Raw genomic sequence first — 27,709 nt, forward strand, 5'->3', positions numbered from 1 at the left:
TAAACGGTAACATGCCAATCAGTAAGAGAAGTGGAAATGCATTTTCAATAAAATACATTTTTAAAAGACAAAGAAAAAAAAAACAGAGTAAAATATGTACATGAACATATAGATATTTACTTCACATATAATTTTCCCCAGTGGTAACAGTGGTTCTGTAAGGTAGTACAGAAGTTATAAAGGTTTATAAACCAATCACATTAGACTGGGATAGTGTACAATGGAAGCTGTAGGTTGTCACATGTTGGGCAATCAGTTAGTATCCTTTATTTCATAGTCCGTGTGTTTTGACTAACTGTTGTTCCAAGTGTCGACAGATCCAGGCTTCTGCCACTGTTAAACTGATCATACAAGTTCTGAAAGAAACAGCACATCATTACTGTCCAATACTTTAAAATACGAATTATTTCCCTGCATATAATCAACAACTACAGCAATGACTTCTAAGTGTTTATATGCTAATCATTTTTGGACTCTGAGCAATTAAAATTTCATTGGATGAAACTGGTAAAAAATGTAATCTGAGAGGCAGTAAATTCCATTAGCGAGTATTGTGGTATTAAACTTTTTTTTTTTTTTTTTTTTTTAAATCAGTAATAATGGTTCAGTCCCCAACTATAAAGTGCAAGGAGCCCCTACAGCTTTTATCCAGACATTCATAAGGCTAAACATGAATGATGCAATCTGGTCGTCCAATGATCTATGACCGAACCATATAATTTTAAAAAGGGTTGTTCATCTGCAAACATCTTGTTTTTTACAGATTGTTCACCAGAAAATACTTTTTCCAATTACTTTATACTTTCTATGTGTGTCTGTATGTTTTTCTGAAGTGTAAAGTGTAATTTTTCACCTTCTAATGCAGCTCTGGGAGTGGGATTGGCCTGTAAATTGTTCTAAATTTAGTTGATACATTTCTTATCTTTGTCCCTGCTGAGCAGAATCCCTGAGTTTCATTAAAGGCAGCTGTTAGAATTGATACAATAGTTGCTAATACTCCAGAGATGCTGCTGTAACAGTTTAGAGTCTGCGCTAGTGATGTGTGGGTCGGTTTTTCCCAAAGAGGCACCCTCCTGAAACCCGTGCCTGTCTGCCTTATATAGACCCGCGTCGACCCACCCCACCAATGATGTCACAAAAGGGGCGGGGTGAACCAGGTGCAGCGTCTATAAAAGAAGAAGCCGGAAGTTGGAAGCTGGTAGTGCAAGTTGGCGGGCGGGGAGAGCAGGAGAAGATCTTGAGGTCAAAGAGGGATGCAAGGTCAGCACGAACCCGTCTGACCCGTGGGTATCGGGCTGGCCCACACATCTATAGTCTGTGCCTGAATTACTGAGCTGCCAGACTGAAACACCGGAGACAGAAATATTAAACTTAGATTTTAAAAAAACTGTAAAAAAATAAATAATGGAAAGTAATTGAAAAAAGTCTATTTCTGGGGAACAATCTGAAAACAATTGAACTGAAAAAAGTGTTTGGAATGTAAACAACCCCTTTAAAAGGAATTAAGTAGCAAACTTTGCAGTTATCACATCACAGACAATAAAACAAAATGGAAATTATGACCAACAGATGACCAATAGGTTACTGCTTAACCTGACCAGGCATGTGCTTCTCAGTATATGATCAAACCAGTCAGTGCTAAGGCTGATTAGGATCCGTCATCCACAGATCCGGCCAAATGACATTAAAATCTGCAATGCTGTCCCTATCACATTTACTAGTTGGAAGGTGATTCTCTAACAAGAAATAGAAATCATCTCTTCCATGTTTTAGTTTGTCTAATAGTGCATTATAAGCAGTAAAACAGCACACTCACTTTTGCAGCTCGCGATATGGAATTTGGAGAATTCAGACCAATAAGCTGTCCGAGTATACGCTTCATTTCCTCTGTCGTCTCTTTTTGCACTTGTTGATCTGTAAGAGTGAAAAATATTACAGATACCTTTGCTTGCCATATCTCTTATGGGAAATTGCCACACCAATTATACACTTTAGCATGCAGATACAAAGTGTGTGTCTTGGCATAGAACAAAAGACTATTAAAAATACATGGTGTATCAACTCCTTGCAATATAACTCTTATGTTAATAAACTCTAACCGACAGGGATTTTTTTTGCTGAAGTATTTTGCTACAAGTCTCCACACTCCTGGTTTAAAAACCAGATGTGTTTTGTTTATGGTTTAAGTTTAAGTGTTCGCTTACCTACAAATTTTTATAAATTATCTTTATAACTAAATGTATATAAATATCGGTTTGCTTATTAGACAAGGTCATAATGTAAAATTTATACTAATTGAAACTTTTCAGAAATAAAAATATTTAAAAAAACAAAAACATGGTGTATGATTTTATACACTTCATTAGTTCTCGGTGGTTCAGTTAATAGGCAGGTTTACAGACACCAGCATCTTACCCAGCAGCAAAATGAGCTTTAAAGGAGAAGGAAAGCTACTGAAGCAGTTTATTGCCAATAGATTATCTAAAATAGTGCAAGCTTTAACACTTTATTTACTCTGCAGAATGCTTTACCATACCTGAGTAAACAGCTCTAGAAGCTCTCTGTTTGTTTAGGATAGCAGCTGCCATATTAGCTTGGTGTGACATCACTTCCTGTCTGAGTCTCTCCCTGCTCACTCATAGCTCTGCCCTCAGATTACAGCAGGGAGGGGGAGGGCGAGGGGGAAGGAGGGGAAAGGAATATATGAGCAAACAGAGCATGCTCAAGCCCACACCCTGGAGGTTTAAGATGAAAACATGAAGTCTGATACAGAAGTCCATGTGTACACAATAGAAGGAAATAAATGATGTGTTTCTTTTGACAGAGGACTCCGAGCAGCACTACTTTGAGGGTTTACTGGTGTATTTATATAGACTTTTCTTTTAACGCTTACTTAATTTTAGCCTTTCCTTCTCCTTTAATAAATGAAACGTTACATTTTCTCATGCTCTTGTAGCTGGGTAACTTTTATTTTTACAACCAGTGGTACAGTAGCAACCAAATCTTAAACTATCTTTCATACCTGGCTGTGTATGAGGCTGTATCTGAACATATGGGTGCACAAGGAGCTCAGCAATGGATATCCTTTCCTTAGGATTTCGTACTAAACATTTCTATACGAAAAACAAAAATACAAGAAAACAATATACACATTACTAAATCATTTTACTGCATTAGTGCACACTATAAAAAATACAGAGAGGGATAAACTGATAATGATACAATGTTATATGGCGCTGAGCCTATTCTGCACAGTGAATATTTACTTTTGTGGCAAAGATATTCTAGATGCACCATTAAGGCTTACCCTTAGTACATCTTGAAGGTCTTTCTCTGGTATATTAGGGAACTCTATTTCATAACCAGGATCCAGAATTGAATGAAGTTTAGCGATCTGATTTGTAATATGTTGAAAAGGAGTCTTCCCATATGTCATGCAGTACAATATGCAACCCAGAGACCAGACATCACCTTTTGGGCTAATCTAAAATGAGAAAAAAATAAATACTGTTGTTAATCCAGAAAAATCACATTTAAAAATAATGAACAATAAACTGACAGTGGAAAGGCAATTAGTCAACATTGACCAAATTTTGACAAGCTGACAATCACTGCTTGATTGCTGTGGGCAACTGCCCAGGGGCACATTTGCCCAATGTTGATAAATGAGCACCAAAGAGGACAGACCTTTTAATGGGTTTAAAATATCACATAGGATTTAAAGCAGTCACGTGCATTTACATAAGGGCACATGAAGCCTTCTCATGCCACTCATGTCCAGTTGGGCAGAACTGAATTTGCTGCCCTTATCAGATGAGAATGTGTGAATAGCATACGTGCAGATTTCGAACGAGCACATTTGAAGAATACATTTGAATTACGGAGCTTTATTAGAGAAGCACATCAAAGATCATTAGCCGCTCTGAGCATATTATGTGCTTTTCTCTCCTCCGTATAGCTCCACAGATAGAAAGCCAGCCTGTGTGCTGCTACACTGAGCAGATTTCAGCCCAAAAAACAGTATGTATTTTTCAAGTCAAGGTGCACTCAGTGTAACTGCACACAGGCCAACTTACCTGTCAGTGGAGCTATATGGAGAAATATATCTGCTTTTCTCAGCCTGTGTACTAAATACACATGGAAAAAAGCAGATCAGTCCTTAGCAAAAAAACAACACTGATTTACCCAGGGGCTGCTGCCTCCCCATCCCACTCTGTGCTTAAAACTTTAGCGTTGGAGCGGGTCAAAGGGGGTGCATCACTAGTGCAATGAGCTCTATAACACTTGCTGCACTAGTGGAGCAGAATTTCGGGTTTAAAAACTGCAAATTTGCCCCTTAAAGTTACTGGCCACTCACTGCCGCCTGAAGCAAGGTTCCCATCTTCCCTCATGGCAGGAGCAGCCCTGGATTTACCACTGACTTTTTTCCCCCCATAAAAACAAGTTGCACTAAGTAACAATAAGCGAATACCTTTGATCTGGGTTTGCCATTTTCCGCATATGAGGTGGTATCTCTGATAGATTCTGGTGGCATGTAATTAATCGTGCCCACCTAAAGAATGAAAAGAACCGATTCATTTTTGCAGTTTAATAATTAATTGATTGATGGCATTAGGACCTTATTTGTTAAAACAAAATACAAAACATAAGCATTAAAATTAATGACAGTATAAAATTAGTGTCAGCTATAGATGCACAATTCCCTTTTATATAAAATACATATTAAAATCAATCACACACAGTATGAATGAGCAGACATGTTGCTTTCCAAGCTAAAGCACTCTATAGAGACAGATCAGCATCTGAAATGTGGTTCAGCAGACAAAACGAGAATAGCTCTAAATTATGTGCGGTCTAAATCCGGCAAACAAAAAAAAACCTCTTTGCTACTACACAAAAATTCAGAACTGAATTTGCTGCTCTTATCAGATAAGAATGTGTGAATAGCATACGTGCAGATTTCGAACGAGCAAATTTGAAGAATACAATTGAATTACGGAGCTTTAGTTACAGCGTTAAAGCAATGGCTCCCAAATGCTCATATGGACAGATGGTACTATATGAATGTTCTTTTTCTATAATGAATGCCTCTTCATAGTAGAGCAATATAGCAGTCACCACATCAAAGCATTGTTTGCAATACAGTAATAGTAGCAAATTTTCCCTTTTTCCCTGTGTGCTTAGTAGAATGTTTTTTGACCTACGGGAAAACTACTTTCCTTAGGAATCAATATATTCATTTGCAGGTGTAATATTAAATATCCTTGTTAACTTTCCAAAGTCAAAGGGTGCAGCACAGGATAACACCCTATTTCTATGTAAACTGATAAAAAGACAAAATGTGAAAATCATGGTAAATGCTTGTACTGAAAAACAGCTATAATTAAAATCACACAATACAAATATGGGACCTGTATCCAGAATGCTTGGGACCTGGGGCTTTCCATATAATGGATCTTTCTGTAATTAAGAACTTCATACCTTAAGTCTACTAGAAAATCATGTAAACATTAAATAAACCTAATAGACTGGTTTTCCTTCCACTAAGGATGAATTTTATATTAGTTTGTATCAAGGTACTGTTTTATTAATACAGAGAAAAAGGAAATAATTTTTAAACATTTGGATTATTTGGATAAAATGGAGTCTATGAGAGATGGCCTTTCCTTAATTCGGATCTTTCTGGATAACAGATCCCTTACCTGTACCAAGAAATGTACAGATACCAAAAGTATATACTATCCAATATACATGTATATGCAGAATTACCTGTGAATCTTTAACAATGCTGGTTACATCTGGCTGGATTTGGTTTGCTATGCCAAAGTCTATTAGCTTGAGCATCCCGTCAACAATTAGAAAGTTTGCTGGCTTCAAGTCACTGTGTACAATCCCTAGGAAGAGGTTTGGATCAACAAATACATGAAATCATTCCAACATAGCAAGTCATTATTATAAAACATTCTTTAAGGAAAGAAGTACAGCTGTGTAGATAAGAATGTAAAAATAGCAGTAGCTCTTAAAAAAAATGTAAACATTACTCACCGGTACAACTCAAAACCTTTGAAGGGTGGAATAAGGTTTTACTCGTATTGTTTATTGTTGACCTCAGGGCTGGGCCAAGCCAACCAGGTGCCCTAGGTGACCCCCCCAAGCGGATGCATGCGCAGTAGGTGAGGGGAAGACGGAGGGGAGATTGACGGAGGAGAGGGAGGGACGGACTACCCTTAGTTGCGGCCCTGGTGGACCTCATATCATTATTGTGCAATGGGGTGGTCTCTTACCATGCTGATGTATTGTGTGGACTGCTTCAAGCATATTTTTCCAGTAGCTCTTTCGTTCCCAAGGATTAATAGCCTTTTTCTTCCTTAGCCAAGTATTGAGATCTATATTTCCACACTCCATTACCATGTAAATATGCTGGTCAGTAATCTCACTGCAAATAGGATATAAAGCAAATGTAACTATTACAGTAAAAAAATGAACACAAATCTTCCAAAAGCAATGCATCCACTTACTAGTCAAAGAGCCTAATGATCTTGTCACAGTGTTGCTGAAGTTTGTTCAAGTGAGAAATTTCATTCTGATAGCTTTCTATGGTCTGCTGGTCAGCTTCTTCGAGATTCACATACTTTATGGCATATAAATGCTTTTTATCATCCATTACTTGAAACACCTGAAAAAGATTTGTAGAATTTCTCTGTTCATACACACTTAATGGAGAACTATACCCCCCGAACAATGTAGGTCTCTATAAAAATATATTGCATAAAACAGCTCATATGTAAAACTGCTTCATGTAAGTGAACCATTTTCATAAAAATATATTGTTTTAGTTGTGTGTGCCATTGTGTAAACATAAATAGAAAATTTACATTTTAAAAAATAAGGGCCGCCCCCCATGGATCCTACAATCCACAGCGCACAAACATGTTAGGCCACATGAGACCATTAACAGACAGAGACTGTCTTTTGCTTCAACACTTCTTTTACAGTTAGAGTTGTAGTATTTCTGGTCAGGTGATCTCTGAGGCAGCACTGGGACCATCGCAAAATGGTGGTTGAAGGCAAGAGGTGTAAAAGGGCAATATTTACTTAAATATATACCAGTTTGGTAAGATACTTTAATATGCCACTTAATTTGATATAAACTAATGTTGCTAGAGTATTCATTTTGGGGGTATAGTTTTTCTTTGAGCAAAATTACACAACAATTTACAGTAGCCAATTTTCTGCATTTTATAGATCTTAAAGGAACATTAAAACCCAAATGACCTAAACACCTGAACTGTGGGCCAAGCTATAGGATTGTTTAGGCCCCCTGTGACATCTTGGTCAACTGGTGACCTATGGGAGACATTGACAGACTGTAATTCTCATCTTTTAAATGGATAGGCTGTGCAAAATAAAAAATGTTTTTTATATAGTTAGTTAGCCAAAAATGTAATGTATAAAGGCTGGAGAGACTGGATGTTTAACATAATAGCCAGAACACTACTTCCTCCTTTTCAGCTCTCTTGGTTTCCACTGACTGGTTACCCTTGTGACCAAGCAGTAACCAATCACTGACTTGATGGGGGAGGCACATGGGTCATAACTGATGCTTTTGAATCTGAGCTGAATGCTGAGGATCAATTGCAAACTCAAACAGTTATGTCCCATGTGCCCCCCTAAAAGTCACTGGTTAACTCAGAGTTAGAAAGCTGAAAAGCAGGAAGTCTGACTCTGGCTATTATGTTATACACTTCAGCCTTTATACATTACATTTTGTACCTGGATAGAGAACTGGCTAAAAGATAGACTACAAAGAGTGGTGGTAAATGGAACATTTTCTAATTGGACCAGTGTTGTTAGTGGAGTACCGCAGGGCTCTGTACTAGGTCCCTTGCTTTTCAACTTGTTTATTAATGACCTGGAGGTGGGCATTGAAAGTACTGTTTCTATTTTTGCAGATGATACTAAATTGTGCAGAACTATAGGTTCCATGCAGGATGCTGCCACTTTGCAGAGTGATTTGTCTAAGTTGGAAAACTGGGCAGCAAACTGGAAAATGAGGTTCAATGTTGATAAATGCAAGGTTATGCACTTTGGCAAAAATAATATAAATGCAAGTTATACACTAAATGGATGCTGGGTTTTCATTTGGAGGCTTTGAACTTGATGGACTTTGTCTTTTTTCAACCCGATTTAACTATGTAACTATTTTTGCCTAACTAACTATATTAGAAACATTTTTTATTTTGCACAACCTATCCATTTATCCAGTTTTTATTTTTACACTGAACTATTCCTTTAACTGGTGACATAAGCACAAAACGTGAGCCGTTGCCACAAGAAGGAGTGGATTTAAAAAAAGAACCCCCCACCAAAGACTAACAGATCAGAAACTCTCATCCAGGGTTTATTTCTGGCTAAGGCCAGTTTGCTCAAATATACAAAACCAAGATAAAAAACATTGATTTATTCCAACAGGCTACTAGACACACATGGCCTGACATTGCAAGGAGCCACATGGTGGGAAGTTGAGGGAGAACTGCAGCAGCTTTTTCTTTTTTTGGTTATGCAAAGTGAAATGTAGGTATTACAACACATTTTTGTGGGGAGGTAGCCCAAGGGTAAAGACATCCATAACTTTTCAGCTGTCTGAAAATCCCTTGCAACTGCCTCCCATTAAACTGAATAAAAAACATGGAGAAGTGCAGGAGTGTTCAGACTATTTTTGGGCAAAAGAGTTTTTGACATTTTCAGCTGGCTTCAAAGCACTGCCAAGGACTTTGGATTTAAAACTATATATTGAAATACTTTGTTGATATACCTCAGTTGCTTGGCATGGAAGGAGGAGTAATATTATCTACAAATTGAACCTCAGTATATTGTCTTATAGACTGCAATTTACATACATTAAAGGCTGCTTCTGGGTGATGACAAATGGAACCAGTGATTTAGTGGCTGTAGGAACTGCTCAGTGGTTTTGTAACTGGAGACTGAGTAAGGCCTCACTTCTAATACCAGCACTGACATCTTTGTCAATTTGTTTTGGATTTCAGAAATTGTGCAAACTAAACAAAACAAAGATTTGCTATTCCATATTATCACAAAAATGTGACTAGTAAAAAGAATAGCATCTAATATCAAGTGCCATTTGTATCCACAAATCTATAAAATGAGAACGGAATTTCAAATAGTTTAAGAGGAGGTCTATACCTACCACAGGTATACTAAACACTGTTAAAGCACACATTAAGGGTGTTTAACCAATTTATTACCAGCCACAGAAAGTGAAAATTAATTAATATTTTGGGGGCATGGCCTACCCTATGTAAGAAGACTACCCACAACCACAGAAACATGGCTGACAGCTAATGACAAGAAAATATTAGAGGTGGAAAATGCTGCACAAACAGCATATCCACTTCCCCACAGAATAAAGGTTCACCCTGTTAAACAGATAAGGATATTCTGACAAATGAATATTTTATAACCAGTCCACATAATTCAATGAACATTTTTATTTAAAGCAGTCATAGCAAGAAATACTTCATACCTTACTAGATCCACCTGTTCCAATTTGTTTTAAAACTGCATATGCACGTCCTTTAACTACAATACAGTCACTTGATGCAAGAGGTGCAGAGATCTAAAAGGATCAAAGCAGAAGGTTCTTATTATGTTGACATTTCAATGCAGCATAGAAAACACTACAAAATAGTAAAACATCACCCCAAAGCCGCCCCCCAGCCCAGCGAACCTCCGACACTGTTAAATCATGGGGGTGGCGCGATCCTTCCATAGGCTAATTACAAATGAAAACAGGACTCCAGCCTACAGAGGCCGGACTGGGAGTGGCCTTTAGCTGCTTATATTTCTCATGCAGCTTCTTTTAATGGATACCGACACATTCCTATTTTTATAGGAACGTGTCAGTATCACTTTATAAACAAAATATGTATTTAAAGGATAAATAAAGAATAATTTTATACAACTTACTGGAAAACAGTCCGGTTGTCCAACTGGGGTCTGTGGTTGCTGATAATCTGAACGGTTGTTGTAGGGTGTGGACATTTGTGCCAATGGTCCTAGGTTCGTTTTTACAACTGGAGTCCTAAAGCTAGAAATAAAATGAATATTTCAACAAACAAAATCTTTTGATATTACGATATTACTGTATTAAAGGAAAACTGTACTTTCAGAATGAATACTTAACCACAAGATTAATAATAGGTGACCTATTAAAGAATCTTGCCATATTGGCAAATACATCTCTTGAGCCCCCCATTTAAAGAAATTCTCTGTGCTGCCTCAGAGATCACCTAACCAAAAATACTGCAGCTCTAACTGTACCAGGAAGATATGTGGGAATAAAAGATAGACCTCTGTCCATTCATTGGCTGATGCATCCTAGCATGTAAGTGAGCCCTTGGAATTGAATTGAATTGTACAAGCATGGGACTGGTTATCCACAATGCTCAGGATCTGGGGTTTTTCAGATAACGGGTCTTCTCCATAGGATTGTTTTACTTCAATAAAGATTTGTTAAATCTCAGTTGGGCTCAAGAACAAGCAGTGTTTTACACATTGGCTATTTTATGTGATAAATAAGAAATCATCTTAAAAGCATTAACAGAATCACACATCACAACAAGAACCAAGTGAAGAACCAAGTACGCTTCTTCAAATGAAAATTATTTTTCTGAAGGGGTGGCCTCTGGTGCGGTGATCCTTTTATGGGTAAAAAGGTCCCCTGCTATTTGTCTATAATGTCCTCTAATACACGTGTAAAGTGTAATCATGTCCCCTCTCAATTTACCAGTTCATGTAATCCTCTTGTGATTTATTGACTGGTGTTCCACAAACAAAGACAGGGTCACATTTACTAAGAGAGGGTGCTGGCGGAGACACTCGTCGGGAACCAGGATTAGCACTAGGCTCAGTACTCTTTCTTTTACCCTGAAATAACAGTTGGGGAAAAAAATCACAAACTGTTGCTTGGAAACATCAATATCATTATAAAAACATCATGATAGAGCACAAAAGAAGTAACATTAGTAATGTACTATAAAATGACTTGATTAAACCACATCTGAATACATTATATCTCGTTTTATGTTGCTTCAAAATTCTGGTTCTAATCTCTAACTCAGAGGAATACCCTAGCCATATTTATTTTGTTTCTTCACAGCCCATTGTCATTTTTGATTAAACCGTCCTGACAATGGTCATTTTGAGGATCCAAACAGTGGCGGAACTACCGGGGGAGCAGGGGGTGCACCCCCTCAGGGTCCCCCGGCAGTTCGCGCGCGCTTATTCCCAGCAAGTTCCGGGTGTACGGAGGGGGGCCCGGCTGCGCATCATGCGCCAGGGCCCGTCCCCCTCTAGTCTACTGAGATCCTAAGAAGGATTTTTATATAGCATTCTGAAGCATATTACCGAGGGGGCAGCCCTCCAAGTATGTGGCTAAATTGGCTATAAGAGAGGATCAGGTTGGACAGCTAAATTGGTTGTATTAGACTTGATGTCAGTGCAATGTATTGCTTCTTGACCAATTGTTCTTTCTGAACTTCAAATACTGAGCAGGGTCCTACTAGATATTTCATAATAATAAAGAACAGTACCGCTGGAAATATCATCTCTGGCTGGAAAATTTGCCTGGGTGTCTCTGGAACCTTCCACTTCCATTCTGCTTCAATATTGTTTGGCTTGGTCGTGTCAGAGAGCCTTGCGTTAATGTTGGGTAAAAGTGGTGGTGCTGATTCAGATGGTTTACTGTTTTCTTGAGGATTGAGAACAGCTGTAGACGTGCTTCCCAAAATTAAATCTACAACAACAACGTGAACGGAGCATGAACAGACCATTCAAGAACAGAATGAAGAGAACACAGCTTTCACTAGTTAAAAATAAGCATTAAGTGAAAGAAAAACGAAAAAAAGTGTGCTTTTCTAGAGATATGCTTGTAAGACACAGACACCTACCACAAAAGATTGATGAACTTTAGAATCCACTTTTCACAAGAATATGTGCTTTAAAATGAGCCCAACACAACATTTAAGGCTTCAGATGTGGTACCATATAATATTTGACTACTTGACTAGGGCAGACTTTTCAAAACACAAAGATGTCACTTGAAAGAATCATAAAATAACTAAATACTTATGAATAAACACAACTTCAAAATCTACTACAGGTATGGGACCGGTTATCCAGAATGCTCAGGATCTGGGGTTTTCCAGATAATGGATCTTCATACCGTCTACTATCATGTAAACATTAAATAAACCCAATAAGCTGATTTGGATCATGTACATGGTACTGTTGCATTATTACAGCAAAAAAGGAACTAATATTTAACCTATTTATTTATTAAAAAAGATATGATCATAATGGAGTCTATGGAGTCTTTCAGTAATTCGAAGCTTTCTGGATAATGGATGTCTGGACAACGGATCCCACACCTGTACTATATATTCATGAACACAACAGCAGTTTACCTTCATTTCTTTTGACAGTCAGGTTTGATTCTGTGACACTAAGAATAACAGAGGACGGTGTCTTCATATCTAAGCTGTCTTCATTAGCCTGTTCTTCATGTGGTAGGATGTTGCTGCTTGGTACCTATTCAATGCAATGTAATCATTAGTACAGCATGGACTCATTTTTGTGATGACATTGAAATGATAAGGCTGAATGGTTCCAAAATACATCGTAACGGAATCTACAGCTGTCACATGCACATATGTTGCATGCACATAAAGGCCATGTGTATACATATCGCAAGGAAAAATATTTGCTCCAAATATTGTAGCACATATTGTATCAAAAGCTGCACAATAGCCAGAGCAGAAACCTAAAATTGTAGAATGTATGATATACTTAAAGGGTCAGTAACACTAGAATTTTTAGATTACAATCCACCTCAGAATTATTGTAATGATGGGTAGATAATAGCCCCATTTCATTTTTTTTTTTGTAACGCTTTAGCAGCTCTGCTGCAGCTCATAAATTAGGCTCCATGCAGCCAAAATTCTTCTTCTGGATTTGGCTAAAAACCAGAAGTCAGTGTTTCAGCAACCAGTCTTGTAAGTAGCGTTTGCAGTGAAAATGTAGGTTTCTGTTGCTCTACACCTGCATATTTTACCTGCAGACACCAATTATGAAAGCTTCTCTGCTCTAAAGCGGTCAAGACTGCTAGCTTCCAGTTCAGAGCAGAAGCAGATCTCCCACACTTTTTAGAGACCGCAGCAAAGCTAGGAAATACAATTTATAAAGTGTATTTCTGAATGAAGCAATTGTGAGAAGAAGATGTACAGCAATATAGAGGTGGATTTTATACTAAAGATTTTTGTGTTATTGTACCTTTAAGACTGTTATGTTAATATTATTATTATGCTTAAACCTAAATCAGTGAACTTGAATTGTATGTAAAAATTGGACTTTTAACCTTAATGTCTTCTGAGCAATGCAGATCATCTCCCAAATATTTTGGATTTGACAAAGTAGCAAGGACAGGCACACGCATGGAACTGAATGGTCTTAAATAAAAAAAAATTAAGAGCATTTGATGAAATCATTAATAAAGCAACTCCAGCAATTGACATATATTTACAGTTAGGCCCATAAATCTTTGGTTCTGTACGTTACCACAATGAATTTTAAATGAAACAAATCAGATGCAGTTGAACTGCAGACTTTCAGCTTTAATTCAGTGAACAAAAAGATTGCATAAAAATGTGAGGAACTAAAGCCTTTTTTTTAACACAATCACTTCATTTCAGGGGCTCAAAAAACCTACAGTTTGGTACATCCTGAGGAAAAAAAGCACTGGTGAACTCAGCAACGCAAAAAGACCTGGAATCCACGGAAGACAACAGTGGTGGATGATCGGAGAATCATTTCCATGGTGCAGACAAACCCCTTCACAACAGCCAAACAAGTGAACACCACTCTCCAGGAGGTAGGTGTATCGATATCCAAGTCTACCATAAAAAGAAGACTGCATGAAAGTTAATACAAAGGGTGCACTGCAAGGTAACTCATAAGCATCAAGAATAAAAAGGCTAGACTGGACTTTGCTAAAAAAAAACATCTAAAAAAGCCAGCACAGTTCTGGAAAAAAGTTTTCCAGATGGACAGATGAAACCAAGATCAACCTCTACCAGAATGATGGCAAGAAAAAAGTATGGAGAAGGTGTGGAACTGCTCATGATCCAAAGCATACCACATCATCTGTAAAACATGTGTGATGGCTTGGGCATGCATGGCTGCCAGTGGCACTGGGACACTAGTGTTTATCCATGAAGTGACACAGGACAGAAGCAGCCGAATGAATTCTGAGGTGTTCAGCGACGTACTGTCTGCTCAAATCCAGCTAAATTCAGTCAAACTGATTGGGAGGAGTTTCATAATACCGATGGACAATGACTCAAAACATACAGCCAAAGCAACCCAGGAGTTTATTAAAGCAAAGAAGTGGAATATTCTTGAATGGCCAAGTCAGTCATCTGATCTGAACCCAATTGAGCTTGCATTTCACCTGTTGAAGACTAAACTTCGGACAGAAAGGCCCACAAACAAACAGCAAGTGAAAGCCGCTGCAGTAAAGGCCTGGCAGAGCATTAAAAAGGAGGAAACCCAGAATCTGGTGATTTCCATGAGTTCAAGACTTCAGGCTGTCATTGCCAGCAAAGGGTTTTCAACCAAGTATTAGAAATTAAAATTTTATTTTCAGTTTTTAATTTGTCCAATTGCTTTTGAGCCATTGAAATGAAGTAATTGTGTTAAAAAAAACTTTAGTTCCTCACATTTTTATGCAATCTTTTTGTTCAACCCACGGAGTTAAAACTGAAAGTCTGCAGTTCAACTGCATCTGAGTTGTTTCATTTAAAATTTATTGTGGTAATGTACAGAACCAAAATTAGAAAAAAGTTGTCTCTGTCCAAAGATTTATGGACCTAACTGTATAAGCAAGCATTGAATTCATCCAGCCATTACATTTTCTCCTACTGTTCTGTTTAGTTTCTAAAGGCAGTCAAAGGAAGTTAAAGTTTCTAAGTTAGACACTAAGGGGCAGATTTATTGCTTAGTAAATAATTCAATAAATTTTATTCCACTAAATACATTTTACAAAAATATACGCACCACACGCATAGGCCCTTTGCGTTTCAACCGTTAAGGTCTTCATCAGGGGCAAAATATACAAAAAGAAAAGGCCTTTTCTATGCGGATCAAATAAAATTGATTGAATTTTTATTGCGTGTGCAGTCTTCACATTTCTGGAAGGTTCCTTATCCTTTGGTGACTCTGTTGCAGGGATCCCCAACCTTTAGAACCCTTGAGCAACATTCAGAAGTAAAAGGAGTTGGGGAGCAACACAAGCATGAAAAATGTTCCTGGGGTGACAAATAAGTGCTGTGATTGGCCATTTGGTAGCCCCTATGTGGATTGTCAACCTACAGTGAGGCTCTGTTTGGCAGTACAACTGGTTTTTATACAACCAAAACTTGTCTCTAAGCCTGGAATTCAAAGATAAGCACCTGCTTTGAAGCCACTGGGAGCAACATCCAAGGGGTTGGAGAGCAACATGTTGCTCACGAGCTACTGGTTGGGGATCACTGAGTCTGTTGGGTAGTCCTGTAAGTATTGCACCTCACAATTACTTGGCTGAGAGTGCGCTGTCTGACTTTTCTTGTTTTCTTAATAAACTCACCCACGTTTATTCATTCCTTTGGGATTTTTAGAACAGTTTTTATCAAATGGTAAATTTTAACGTTCACCTAATGATAAATATTATTCTAAAAATCTGAATTTTATAATGAATGTTGGTGAGTTTTTATTTTTTAATCTCTAAACACACATTTTGATAAATCTGACCCTAAAACGTGATGCTAAACTAAAAATTACATAATTTGCCAAGCAGTTGGAACTCTTCTATATAATTCCAAATACACACCTCTTCACAACACTGGAACTGCCAGAGCCATCACTCTTCCTTGTTCTTGTATCTGGAGATGTTGCTGGTTGTACAGGCACTCTGCCCAAAGGACAGGTCTATCAAAATGCAAATGCAATAGGACAGATGAGTTTTAGCCAAAAGTGCTTGGGCACAGCAGCACAGAAGAGAATACAGACGCTACCTTAGCAGACATGTTAAGTAACGGTTTCCTTCCTATATCTTCAAAGTCTTCTGGGGAGCTTAACTTTTCTCTGCAGAGACAACAGCGCAGTTTATAATTCCAGGTCCGAAATATAAAAACACAATCAAAAAAATACAAAGCTATATGAAATTTAAGTAATACCCATATGAAAATCTTGTTTTTACAGAATATTCTTCTGGGCTTTCGATCTTCATTCGTTGTGGATTTCCCAGTGCCAAATTCTGATAACTAGCCGTGCCTTGATTGATATGACTTGATGACACTAAAACACAATAAATTATTTTATTTTTTGGTAATATTAACACCAGAATCAACTGTTCTCATTTCTATTAGGTCTGCTATAGCGTATATGTTATAAAGAAGGCAATTCCAGTAATTAAACATATGAAGAAAAGCTAAGCTTTTGACATGCATATATCCATCAACTATATAGGACAGCCTGTTAATCAGAAAACTGGATTAAGGTGCGCCATATTGCAAAGTAAATGAGTGAAAAAGAAAGAACTCTGCTCAATTATTTAACTAATTACTCTAAATCCACAAAAAAATTATATTTATTAAATGTAAAAACCACAAAAACCTCTCATACAAATCTATTCCATCTAAAAGCTGGCAAGGTAATGTATAACTCAATGGGAGCTGTCCTTTCTTAACATCTTTCATTGCTTTTAGAGGTTTTCAGGTTTTTTTTTCATTTATAATCATTAACAATTTAAGAAGGAGTCAGTTTTTAATCAAACCACAAGTAATAGATTTGGTGCATGCTTTATAATTGCACAGAAATACACTGCTTCCTAAATCGAGAAAACTATTTATGAAGATCTTTACTATGACACTGGAAGGTCATAATTAACCTGCTAAATTTTCTTTATCTTCGTCAGATATCAGCTGAGGCTTCTTTAACTGTACATTCTTCAAAGCCAAGTTCAACATTTCGCAGGGAACAGCGCCACATTCCAGACCTCTTCGAAGAATCTGCTTACACTTTTTAAAATTTCCTGCAAGATTAAAAATGTTTTTAATATGCATAAGGAATCTCTAGGTCTTGTACACCTAAAACAGCTTGCTGGATGGCTTGACTATATCAGATATAGGATTAAAGAAGATGAAGGGTGAAAAACACACTAAACACATTTCACAATAAAATATAAATTATAGTTTATAACGGATACCAGTCAATAATAGATGTAGCTAAAAAAAAAATTAATACAGTATCACACAGAAGGTTACTGGTTGAAGGGGTGGGTCACCTTTAAAGGGGAACAATCGCTAAAATTTAAATTTAATATAAGCTTCATACTGAAATAAGAATCTTTCTAAATACAAACAATTAAATATTCTGCATCATTTCTGAAAAAGTTTATGTTCATTATCCCTCGCTCAGCATCTGTTTCTCTTCATTCTATCTTCATGCAGCAGTTGGGTGTCACATATTCATTGACATTTAGATCCAATATATCTAATAGGGAGGGCTTCCTTTCCTAGCAGATGTATTACAGCTCATTCAAATACCGGATTCCAATACAGGTACAAACAAAATCTAACAAAATAACTGCCTTTTGCACAAATTCTGCATGTAGAGAGACATGATGTCTGGTGATTTTAATAGAGTGAGCTCTAATACATCTTTTAGGCAAAAGGAGTCCCCCCTATGAGATGTATTGGCTCTAACTGTCAATGAATATGTGACACCCAACTGCTGCGTGAAGAGAGAATGAAGAGAAACAGATGCTGAGAAAGGGATAGTGAACATAAACTTGATTATTTCAGAAATGATGCAGAATATTTAAATTGATTATATTTAGAAAATTTAAGTATGCTAAAACTAATATTACATTTTCGCGATAGTTCCTCTTAAAAGGGATTCTGTGACAGAAAACATGTTTTTTTCAAAATGAATCACTTAATAGTGCTACTCCAGCAGAATTCTGCACTGAAATCCATTTCTCAAAAGAGCAAACTGATTTTTTTATATTCTATTTTGAAATCTGACATGGGACTTGTGCCTGCACTTTAGGATAGAAATGCTTTCTGGCAGGCTGCTGTTTTTCCTTCTCAATATAACTGAAGGACATGGGTTTTTACTATTGAGTGTTGTTCTTAGATCTACCAGGCAGCTGTTATCTTGTGTTAGGGAGCTGTTATCTGGTTACCTTCCCATTGTTCTTTTGTTTGACTGCTGTGGGGGGGGGAAAGGGAGGGGGGTGATATCACTCTAACTTGCAGTACAGCAGTAAAGAGTGATTGGAGTTTATCAGAGCACAAGTCACATGACTTGGGGCAGCTGGGAAATTGACAATATGTCTAGCCCCATGTCAGATTTCAAAATTGAATATAAAAAAAATCTTTTTGCTCTTTTGAGAAATGGATTTCAGTGCAGAATTCTGCTGGAGCAGCACTATTAACTGATTCATTTTGAAAAAAAAAAAATGTTTTCCCATGACAGTATCCCTTTAAGGAAACCCCACACAAAGTTACTAATCATGCGGGGTTTTATGCCAAAAAAAAATCTGCTATCTTCCTAATTTTAACTTTTTGAAACGAAGAAAGACTTTGACAACTTTTAGATGGAAGATTGTCCAGTGAATACTGCCTATGCTGAATCTGTTTACTTTGGAGAAAATGTGCTTGTGAGAGAACACGACTATCCTTTACAAGTACAGTAAAGTACCTTATAGACAAATAGGAGAAACTTTTTTTTCCCTCATAGAAAGGGTCGATGAATCAGAGGGCAACCGTTTAAACTAGACAAACTGAACTATCTTTAGAAGCAGTGTAGGTGGTTCTTTAAAGTGAGGACAGTGAGGTTGTGGAATGCACTACCAGGTGATGTTGTGATGGCTGATTCTGTTAATGCCTTTAAGAGTGGCTTGGATGATTTCTCGAACAAGCATAATATCCAAGGAAAATGTAATCTTAAGAACTACAGGTAGCTTAGTCTGGCATCCTTATATATACAGTATTATTTCATAGATCAGTCATATTATGAATGTTTTTTTCCCCAACCAAAATTAACTATGTATATAGCATGTCTGATGGTACTAACCCTCTGACAGCTCAAATTGGGCAAAAGCTGTATGCACAAAAGCAAACTTTTTGCAGTTTAGTCTTGCAAACTGGAACTGCTCCCGTGCTTCATCTAGGTCATGGATTCTGTTGAAAAAAAAAATTACAAATATTTGCTAAATTCAGTCTGGACTAATTAATTTAACATATCAAATCAGATATTGTACAAAACATTTCCCAATCAGAGCACAATATGGTCAATAGGCCACCTAAAGCTTAAATGAAACCCCCCTTGGATATTTGGATATAGCATGACTTATTTTATACAAACTATATGAGAACTCACTACATCAAATACAAGAAAATCACTAAACACTGGAACACTTTAGCAACCTGATTAAGACAACATTTTAACAGATTTATTTGGTATGATCAGACTATAATAAAATAATGTAAAGAAATCTTCATACGTACGCTTTCAATTCGGCAAAGTGCACAAGGATTTTAGCATAGCTCTCATTGTGACTGTGTTTTTCTGCGGGCAGGGCTCCAACAGCTTGACTGTAATTATCAATGAGCTTATTGAGAAGTTGTGGGTCAATCTGAGGCAGGCCTGTATTTTCTAATTTTAGAAGGCAATTTAGCCATTCCTCAGGAGTCTTTGTGGTCACCAAGTGGGTAAAAATGCCAGAGTGCTCTATGAAGCAAAATATGTTACAGGTGATTGGTTTATTTATTTTAAAACAGTCTCCAGAAAAACAATTTTTTAAAAATTAACAGAGAAGTGTGATTTGCATTTAATATAACATTTTAATATCACAGGCATATTAAATGGACACATATGTATTATTTTTGAGGTTAGACTGAAGATTCTACTTGTTTTTATACTTTCTGCCTCTGTAGCAAAATGTTCTTTACTACATTATTTAGTCTTCTTGAGAAAAGCTGTTTTTATAAGACTTAGAAAAAGATTACTCGTTTGATTTCTTTACCTCATATTAAATACATATTTTAAAATAAAAGCTGCTGTCTTCCCTCTGTTTATTACTGTCAAAATTTGCAAAAGACACTTGACTTCTCATACCCATAATCTGTGCTGCCCATTTATCAGCTGCCAGACAATTTATACTCCTCATATAAAAACACAGCGGTATCAGGGTGAAGACACACAGAGCTACTAGTAGCAGCTACTTGTCACGGCTACAAAAGGCCAGAAAATACCCAGCCATAGACAATACTAAGGATTGCCTCTGCTAAAACACACAAAGAGAAAATAATCAGTAAATTATCAGTATTGTCTATTTTTGTCGCTGTGACGAATATCTGCTACTAGTAGCTCAGTGTGTCTTGAACAGGGAGAGCTTTCCCAGGTGCATTTAAGGGCAGAGACACATGGGAAGATTCAGGGAGATTTAGTCGCCTGGCGACTAATTGCCTCCCCTTCGTGCGACTAATTTCCCCAAAAAGCCTTCCCGTCGGCTAGAATCTAAATCGCTGATGGGATGGCAGTTGGAGCACTTAATTTTCCGAAGTAGTCTGGCGAGGAAACTTCGGGTAATTTCAGAAATGAAGTGCTCCGAGTGCCATCCCGCCGGTGATTAGAGTCTAGCTAGCGGGAAGGCTTTTTGGAGAGATTAGTCACCCAAAGAATAGGCAATTAGTAGCCGGCCGACTAAATCTCTCAGAATCTTCCCGTGTGTCTCTGCCCCTCTACTTTCCCAAAACCCAACCCACACTTAGAGAATATTATGTACAGTATAAACATGCACGTTATACATTATTAAAATGCCATAAAGAATGCACTTACTAAAAAGACACTGATATTTTTCATTTGATGCTGCAAGACTGCATTCCCACACACATGTATAGTTGCCAATGTAACTTAAAACTCACAAGTAGCAGGATTAGTTAGCAGGCACCAATTTATGCAACATTCCTGAATGTCAACGAACAGTCTGGAGCATTAGGTGCTATTCAGTCAAGCAGCGTTCTGATTTTGTGTATGTGCAAGTTAGCAATCATACACAAGTGTATCATACATGCCAGAGTTTGATTAACAATAAATATCAAAATAAACTACATACATTAATCCCTACCTGTAGTGTCAGCAGAAGACTTTGAAAAGGTTAATTCATCAGTCCAATTATCATCTGTTCCATACTTGGTCTTAAAACTCTTAACTCTATCCAAGATAGAAGCAATTTTCAGTTTCCGTTCACTTATATCTTCATCATCCATTATGATCACAAATCTAGAAGAATTAATTTTAAATAAACAGAAACTGGTTATTAGATAAAAAATTCAAAATAAGGTAGTGCAACCGACTCAAAAGCCCTGAAATTATAGCAAAAATAATTTACTAAAAGAAATGTGAACTTGAATGAAATGTATACCTTCACAATGAATACTTAACAGATATAAATGGTCATGTGACCTAATCATGTCCCCATAGACTCCATTATAACCAAATAATCCAAAATTTTAAAAAGCATTTCCTTTTTCTCTGTAATAATAAGACAGTACATTGTACATGATCCAAACGAAGATATAATTAATTCTTATTGGAAGCAAAACAGCTAATTGGGTTAATTTAGAGGAAGATTTATCAAAATGTGAGTTCAGATTTTAATAAATAAAAACTCACAAACGTTCAATCCAATCCTATGGGATTTTTGAAAGCATATTTATAAAATGGTGAGTTCCGATTTTTTATCAATTGAAATATCCTTCTAAAAATCCCACAGGAATGAATAGAACGTGGGTGAGTTTTTATTTATTAAAATCTTAACTTGCATTCTGATAAGTCTGCCCCACTAGTGTTTACATGACTTTCTAGTAGAGTTAAGGTTTGAAGATTAAATTACCGAAAGATCTGTTACAGAAAACTCCAGGTCCAGAGCATTCTGGCTAACAGGTCCTATACCTGTATCACACACACACACATTGTATTAAAAAAACATTGTGCTATTACAGGTATAACAAACAAGGCAGAACTGGGGAAAATCAGTGGTGCAGAATTTAGACCGCTCCAGAGTTACTAAATGATAATGTTTTAAGTTCTTCTTTCAATGCATATAAATGTATTCGATTTTTTGGTGTTACTTGTGCTTTAAAAAGCCACAGATATTTTCTTGATTTAGCTGCCTGCATGGTACACTGAACCAGGCTGTTTTGAACATTTGACCCTTAAGCTGGCCATAGACGCAAAGATCTGATCATACGTACCGAGGATTCGTACGATTTTCAGACCGTGTCTGGAGAGTCCCGACATTTTTTGTCCGGCGGAGATCGGTTTGGTCGATCTGCCGATAATATCTCTGCATGTATTGCTGATCGTACGATTTTCAGTGGGAGACTATCATTAGCTTTTGTTGGACATAACTTTCGTACGATTGCTGTCTGGGGCAGAACGTCGTCTGATCTGTTCTTTTCTACTTTATTTGATCGGAATGGTTAGTGGCAGGTCGGAGATGGGGAAGTCCGATTGTTCGATGATTTGTACACTCAGATCTTTGCGTCTATTGCTAGCTTTAGGCAATGTTTAAATAACCCTGGAGGTCACCAGGTCCCCTGGAGGACTTTTTGATCAGTATTGTGTTATAACAAAGCTGGGTGAAAATTCTGGTCAGTGGAGGACCATCTAGACCTGTGTACACATTCCATTTACAAGAGCATTTAATATGGTCCTCAGCTGACAAGAATTCTAGCCCAGCTCGACCGCTAATAATATCTATAAGTACATGTGTATGAAAGCCAGGTAAGTATTCTTGACTTATGACTGGTGACCATGGTTGGAAATAGTGATCGTCCACGTGCAATTCTTCCTAGCTACAAAGCTATAGCCTAATCCTAGAAAAATGTGTTTCTGTTCCATATAAAGAATAGGAATATATTTTTTTATTCAATGATGCATGGAAACTGTGGACTATATGTAATAATAGATAACAGAGCCTTAGACGCACTCTTATCCTTAGCCTAACCCTTGGTATTGTACATTTTTGTTTAGAAAGACATCAGAATCTTTGATGGTTTTGTTTAGTACCTTAGTTTAACTTATGTTTGCAGTTTATATTCCAATTTCATGAGATTAGTGGTTTTCTAGATATAAAATTGATTGGGATGGGTGATACTGTCTCAAAATTCTATATATGAAGGACTGCAGCAATGCCACTTGGCAGGGTTCATCTTCCAATTTCAAACATCACTTGTGTTATACTCCTGTGAGTCAGTTTTTCTAGGCCTTAGATTATTGTGCTCTAACTTTCCAAATTTTAAATTTCGGTTGAGGTGTAGATTAGTTTTAAGGGGTTCTAATATGCCATTACTTATCCAAGCATTTAATAAAGCCATTCCACATAATTCCCTTTTCAAGAATAGGTTGCTTGTGTAGTGCCCATAACAACATAATTCCTGAAGAGGTTGTTCTTATTCTTATATGTATGTATGTATGTATGTATGTATGTTTCCACCATGCCATAAAATATATTGTTTCATTATGACAGAGAAAATGTGGATTATTTTGATAAAATGGAGTCTATGGGAGAAGGCCTTTCATAGCTTTCGGGATATTTGGTTCCCAGATAACGGATGCAATACCTGTACTAGGATGTAGAAATTTACAAAACTTAGCCTAAACTTACAAAATTGATGGCAAAGATGCCAATGAAAATAAAGGTGTTAATGGGGCCATGGGTAGGCCAAGGATTTGGAAGAGTCAACAGGCGCTAAGCTTGACAGCTCTGCTATACATAAAAAGACTGTAGCTGCAAATAAATATAAACGGTAATATACAAAAACTGTTTTTGCTTTGTGATGTTACTAGAATTTTTGATTCAATAAATATAAGGACAATGGCACACAAGGTTAGCCAGTGGCAATAAATATTGTTAAACAAATCTCATTGTGTGACTTTGCTCTTAAGTTTTTATTTATAATGTATATTATAAATGTATATATTATTGTTATAATGAAACAATGTTCTTAAATACATAAGCATGGTATAGGGATATAGAGAGTCAGTTATCATTCAAAATTCATTCAGGAAGGCTGATGAAATACTACTAGATTCTTAATGAAAAAAAGGGATTCAATGCCTTAGCCACAAAGAGTTCTACACTTGCCTAGTGGTGTATTTGTATGTATGACAGAACAATCGTGGGTCTGGCATTCCTATATGGAGGTGCTTTAAAAAACCCAAACAGGATTGCAAGCAAGGGCACAGTCCAGACTAGACAGAGCCCTGCTAAAACCAAACTAAATAATACAAATAAAAAAAAACACAAAAATTAAGACCAGATGCATTATATGATTGTGTCATACTAAAGCTTTTTTTCCAAAATTACTTTTTATATGAGCATTAATCTTAAAGTGTCTATACAGAGTCATATGAACTCTGTGTAGATTTATTGTGATTTGTCTTCCCTGTGTATACTTTTATATATATTGTACTTTTATGCATTGTACCAGCGCTGCTGGTCCTTAAAAGCACTTTGCAAATAAAGTTATACTTACATACATCTCCGTATTAGAGAAACTAAGATTAATTTAAAAAGATAAACTACCACAATGTCAAGCTTCAGTGGGTGCTACATTACAGGCATATCCAGCCTTATGACAGCCCTCTCGACTTATGTCAAAACAAAGTAGCATCAGCTTCTGGTGTAGCAAACGAATGCTTCCATTTATATTGTGGCAATAAGAACTTATTGAAAAATTTCTCAATTTGCTTCCTAAACAAATTATGTAAATATAGGACACCCTTCCACTTACAAACTATTATCCAGATCTATTGCATAGTTGTGGGACCTCCACATTCGTTCAGTAGATGTGAACAAAATGTAATATACTTTCAAAATGCATTTTGACAGTTGAATAATGTAAGAAAATGACAGAATTTGAAGTGCACAGGTAAAGTAAAAGATACAAGTGTGTGAAACATTTGAGCAGGACATTTGGTTCAGGTCATGAACACATTGGCAGGTCATTTGTTGGTTTTGATTCATATTGAAGAAATATGTATAACAAACACAGAGGCAACGCTAAATCCAAAATGTTTAGCAACATGCGGCGTTTCCACAAAGTGTATAAGTATACATATAATAAGTAGAATGCAAATATACTGTTAGCTATGTAGCCTGAATGAAAACACAGTCATGTCAGTGTACAAAACATACTGATGCAGGTAATGTTCGACCTGCGGCCGTCTAGCATTTTACCAACTCCAGGCATAGTTGACAGATTGCCGGACCTACTTCAATTTGTAGTCCAACAAGATTATAAACGTCGCGGGTTAAAGGACTTTCTCTGTGCGCCGCAAAGCAAGCTATGTTGATGACGTACAAGAGGCGTATATCTCATACATTTTGATCGTATTAAATACGTACGCACCTTTGCCTTTCAGCCTCTGTCCCACGGCTTTTACTTCGCAATCACTCACGGTGAAATATTGGGGCACGGGGTATCACTAGCAGTGCACGAATTTGCCTGCTTGATCACTGTTCCAAAAGCAGCCCATCAACACCCATTCCACAATAGTCTCACGTTTGAAATTCGCAACATCCGCAATGCTCCTCAGTGATTGGACTTTAGGAACGGAACAGGAAGTTTTTTTCCCAAGCGAAGAATGTCGCACTGCCATTTTTGTTTTGGGAATATATATATGTATGGGCATGCAGCGTAATACTATACGTACACGACATAAGGTCCTTATATAATTTTTCTTTGGACGACGCCGAAATGCATGGTTTTATATTTTAGGGCATTGAAAATGGCGTCAGCTGTCACTGTCAGTTCTTGTTTCACTGCCTTAAATATACCACAGGATTTCCATTCAATGTGTGTCAGCTGTGCAGTGTTGCTATTCTCTAGTAGTTCAATGAACTAAACGTACAAACTCGCTGTGAACATACATTGTATCTTTATCTGAATTCACACAGTGGCTAGGCGGGACATAATAGCCAATAGGCAACGAGCAAGCAGTTCATAAAGGGATTGTTCACCTTTGAGTTAACGTTTATTATGATTGTAGAGAGTGATATTCTAAGACAATGTGCATTTTGTTTTCATTTATTATTTGTGATTTTTGAGTTATTTAGATTTTTATTTAGCAGCTCTCCAGTTTGCAGCTTCAGCAATCTGGTTTCTAGGGTCCAAATTCCCCTAGCAACCATGCATTGATTTGAATAAGAGACTGGCATATGAATAGGAGTGGCCTGAATAGAAAGATGAGTAATAAAAAGTATTAGTAACAGAGCATTTGTTTTTTAGATGGGGTCAGTGACCCCCATTTGAAAGCTGAAAGGAGTCAGAACAGAAAGGCAAATAATTCAAAAACTATAGAAAATAAATAATGAAGAACAATTGGAAAGTTGCTTAGAATTGGCCATTCTATAACACACTAAAAGTCAACTTGAAGGTGAACCACCCCTTTAAGTAGTTACGCGGGAAAGGGCTTCTGGTAAGGCGCCGTAGCGGCTACAAGGATGTCGGACTGGGAGAACGCAGGGCCGTATTTACATAGTGGGAACCCCACATTTTCATCATTGGGACTGGAGCTATGAGGATTGGCACACAGGAAATTGAAAAACTATTGTACCTCCTTCGCATCTGAACCAATGTGGGTGTGGTTGGCAGCATGCCGCTAGGGTTGCCACCTTTTCTGAAAAAAAAATACCGGCCTTCCTTTATATTTATCTTTTTTCACTATTAACAATTAAATTATGATCAACCATTATTTTTACCGGCCAGGCCTGTAAAATACCGGCCAGGTGGCAACCCTACATGCCGCCCTAGGCCCGGGTCTTGGTGGCCGCTCCACAAATCTGGGCCTGGGAGAACGATAGTAGTTCCAGCCAGGCTGTTGCTCAGTACAGCACCCCATGGGTGCCTCCTTCGTATAGCAGCTCATGTGGCCCTCACGGCTCACCTATCACTTGCCCAATGGCCAAGCTATCTAGGCAGAAACACAGGGGAGGACTCTGATCCCATTCCCATGCGCCCTCCTCCTTAACTCGCGTGTACTTGCTGCAGGGGGTCCTGATCCTCGTGGAAAACCCCTCCAAGATTCTTCACTTCTGCTACCATACTCATTGTCACACCACCTGTGGAATTCTGACTGCCCCTAAAGAGCCGCTCAGTGAGAATTCTGCAGGTGACGGTTATGATTATTCACCTTTCAAACACTTTTTCAGTTGAGTTGTTTTCAGATTGTTTACCAGAAATAAAGACTTTTTTCAATTGTTTTCCATTTTTTTCCGTTTTCCAAAATCCAAGTTTAAAGTTGAATGTTCGTGTCTCTGGTGTTTGCGTCTGGCAGCTCAGTAATTCAGGTGCAGATTCTGAAGTGTTACAATTTTGCAACATTTAATTGATACATTTTTTACAGCATTTCTGGAGTATTAGCAAATAGTGTATCAATTCTTACAGCTGCCTGTAATGAAACTCAGTAGTGATATGCGTGTCAGGTAAAACCCACACTGACCCGAACCTGCCCTCCCTTCACCAGTGCCCTCCCACATCTGGCTTTCGGGTTCCTTTCATAGACCTGCGCTGACCCG

The 27,709-nt window shown here is 37.4% G+C and overlaps 1 protein-coding gene across 3 annotated transcripts; it reads right to left on the bottom strand.

Annotated features, from left to right (window-relative positions):
• Window positions 1-97: 97 nt before the first annotated feature.
• ttk.S (TTK protein kinase S homeolog) lies at window positions 98-25,746 on the bottom strand. 3 transcript variants are annotated; one of them, XM_041563921.1, is made up of 23 exons: window positions 25,542-25,746; window positions 21,251-21,405; window positions 19,629-19,851; window positions 19,195-19,301; window positions 17,003-17,146; window positions 16,290-16,410; window positions 16,128-16,197; window positions 15,944-16,041; window positions 13,436-13,526; window positions 12,486-12,609; window positions 11,613-11,815; window positions 10,808-10,947; window positions 9,988-10,108; window positions 9,545-9,637; window positions 6,519-6,676; window positions 6,285-6,436; window positions 5,770-5,894; window positions 4,472-4,552; window positions 3,308-3,484; window positions 3,023-3,113; window positions 1,817-1,914; window positions 442-443; window positions 98-356 (listed from the first exon to the last, which is right to left on the bottom strand). In XM_041563921.1, exons 2-23 carry the CDS (start codon window positions 21,390-21,392, stop codon window positions 272-274), a joined length of 2,646 nt encoding a protein of 881 aa, XP_041419855.1. In that variant the 5' UTR covers window positions 21,393-21,405; window positions 25,542-25,746; the 3' UTR covers window positions 98-271.
• Between the last annotated feature and the right edge of the window lie 1,963 nt (window positions 25,747-27,709).

This window comes from Xenopus laevis, chromosome 5S (genome assembly GCF_017654675.1).
Source record: "Xenopus laevis strain J_2021 chromosome 5S, Xenopus_laevis_v10.1, whole genome shotgun sequence".
NCBI lineage: Eukaryota > Metazoa > Chordata > Amphibia > Anura > Pipidae > Xenopus > Xenopus laevis.

Coding starts and splice junctions, on each gene's coding strand:
- ttk.S (XM_018264261.2), bottom strand. CDS start 21,392: ATGGATGATGAAGATATAAGTGAACGGAAACTGAAAATTGCTTCTATC. Junction 16,042..16,127: donor TACTTAACATGTCTGCTAAG/GTAGCGTCTGTA, acceptor GCATTTTGATAG/ACCTGTCCTTTGGGCAGAGT. Junction 11,816..12,485: donor GACTGTCAAAAGAAATGAAG/GTAAACTGCTGT, acceptor TTGTTGTTGTAG/ATTTAATTTTGGGAAGCACG.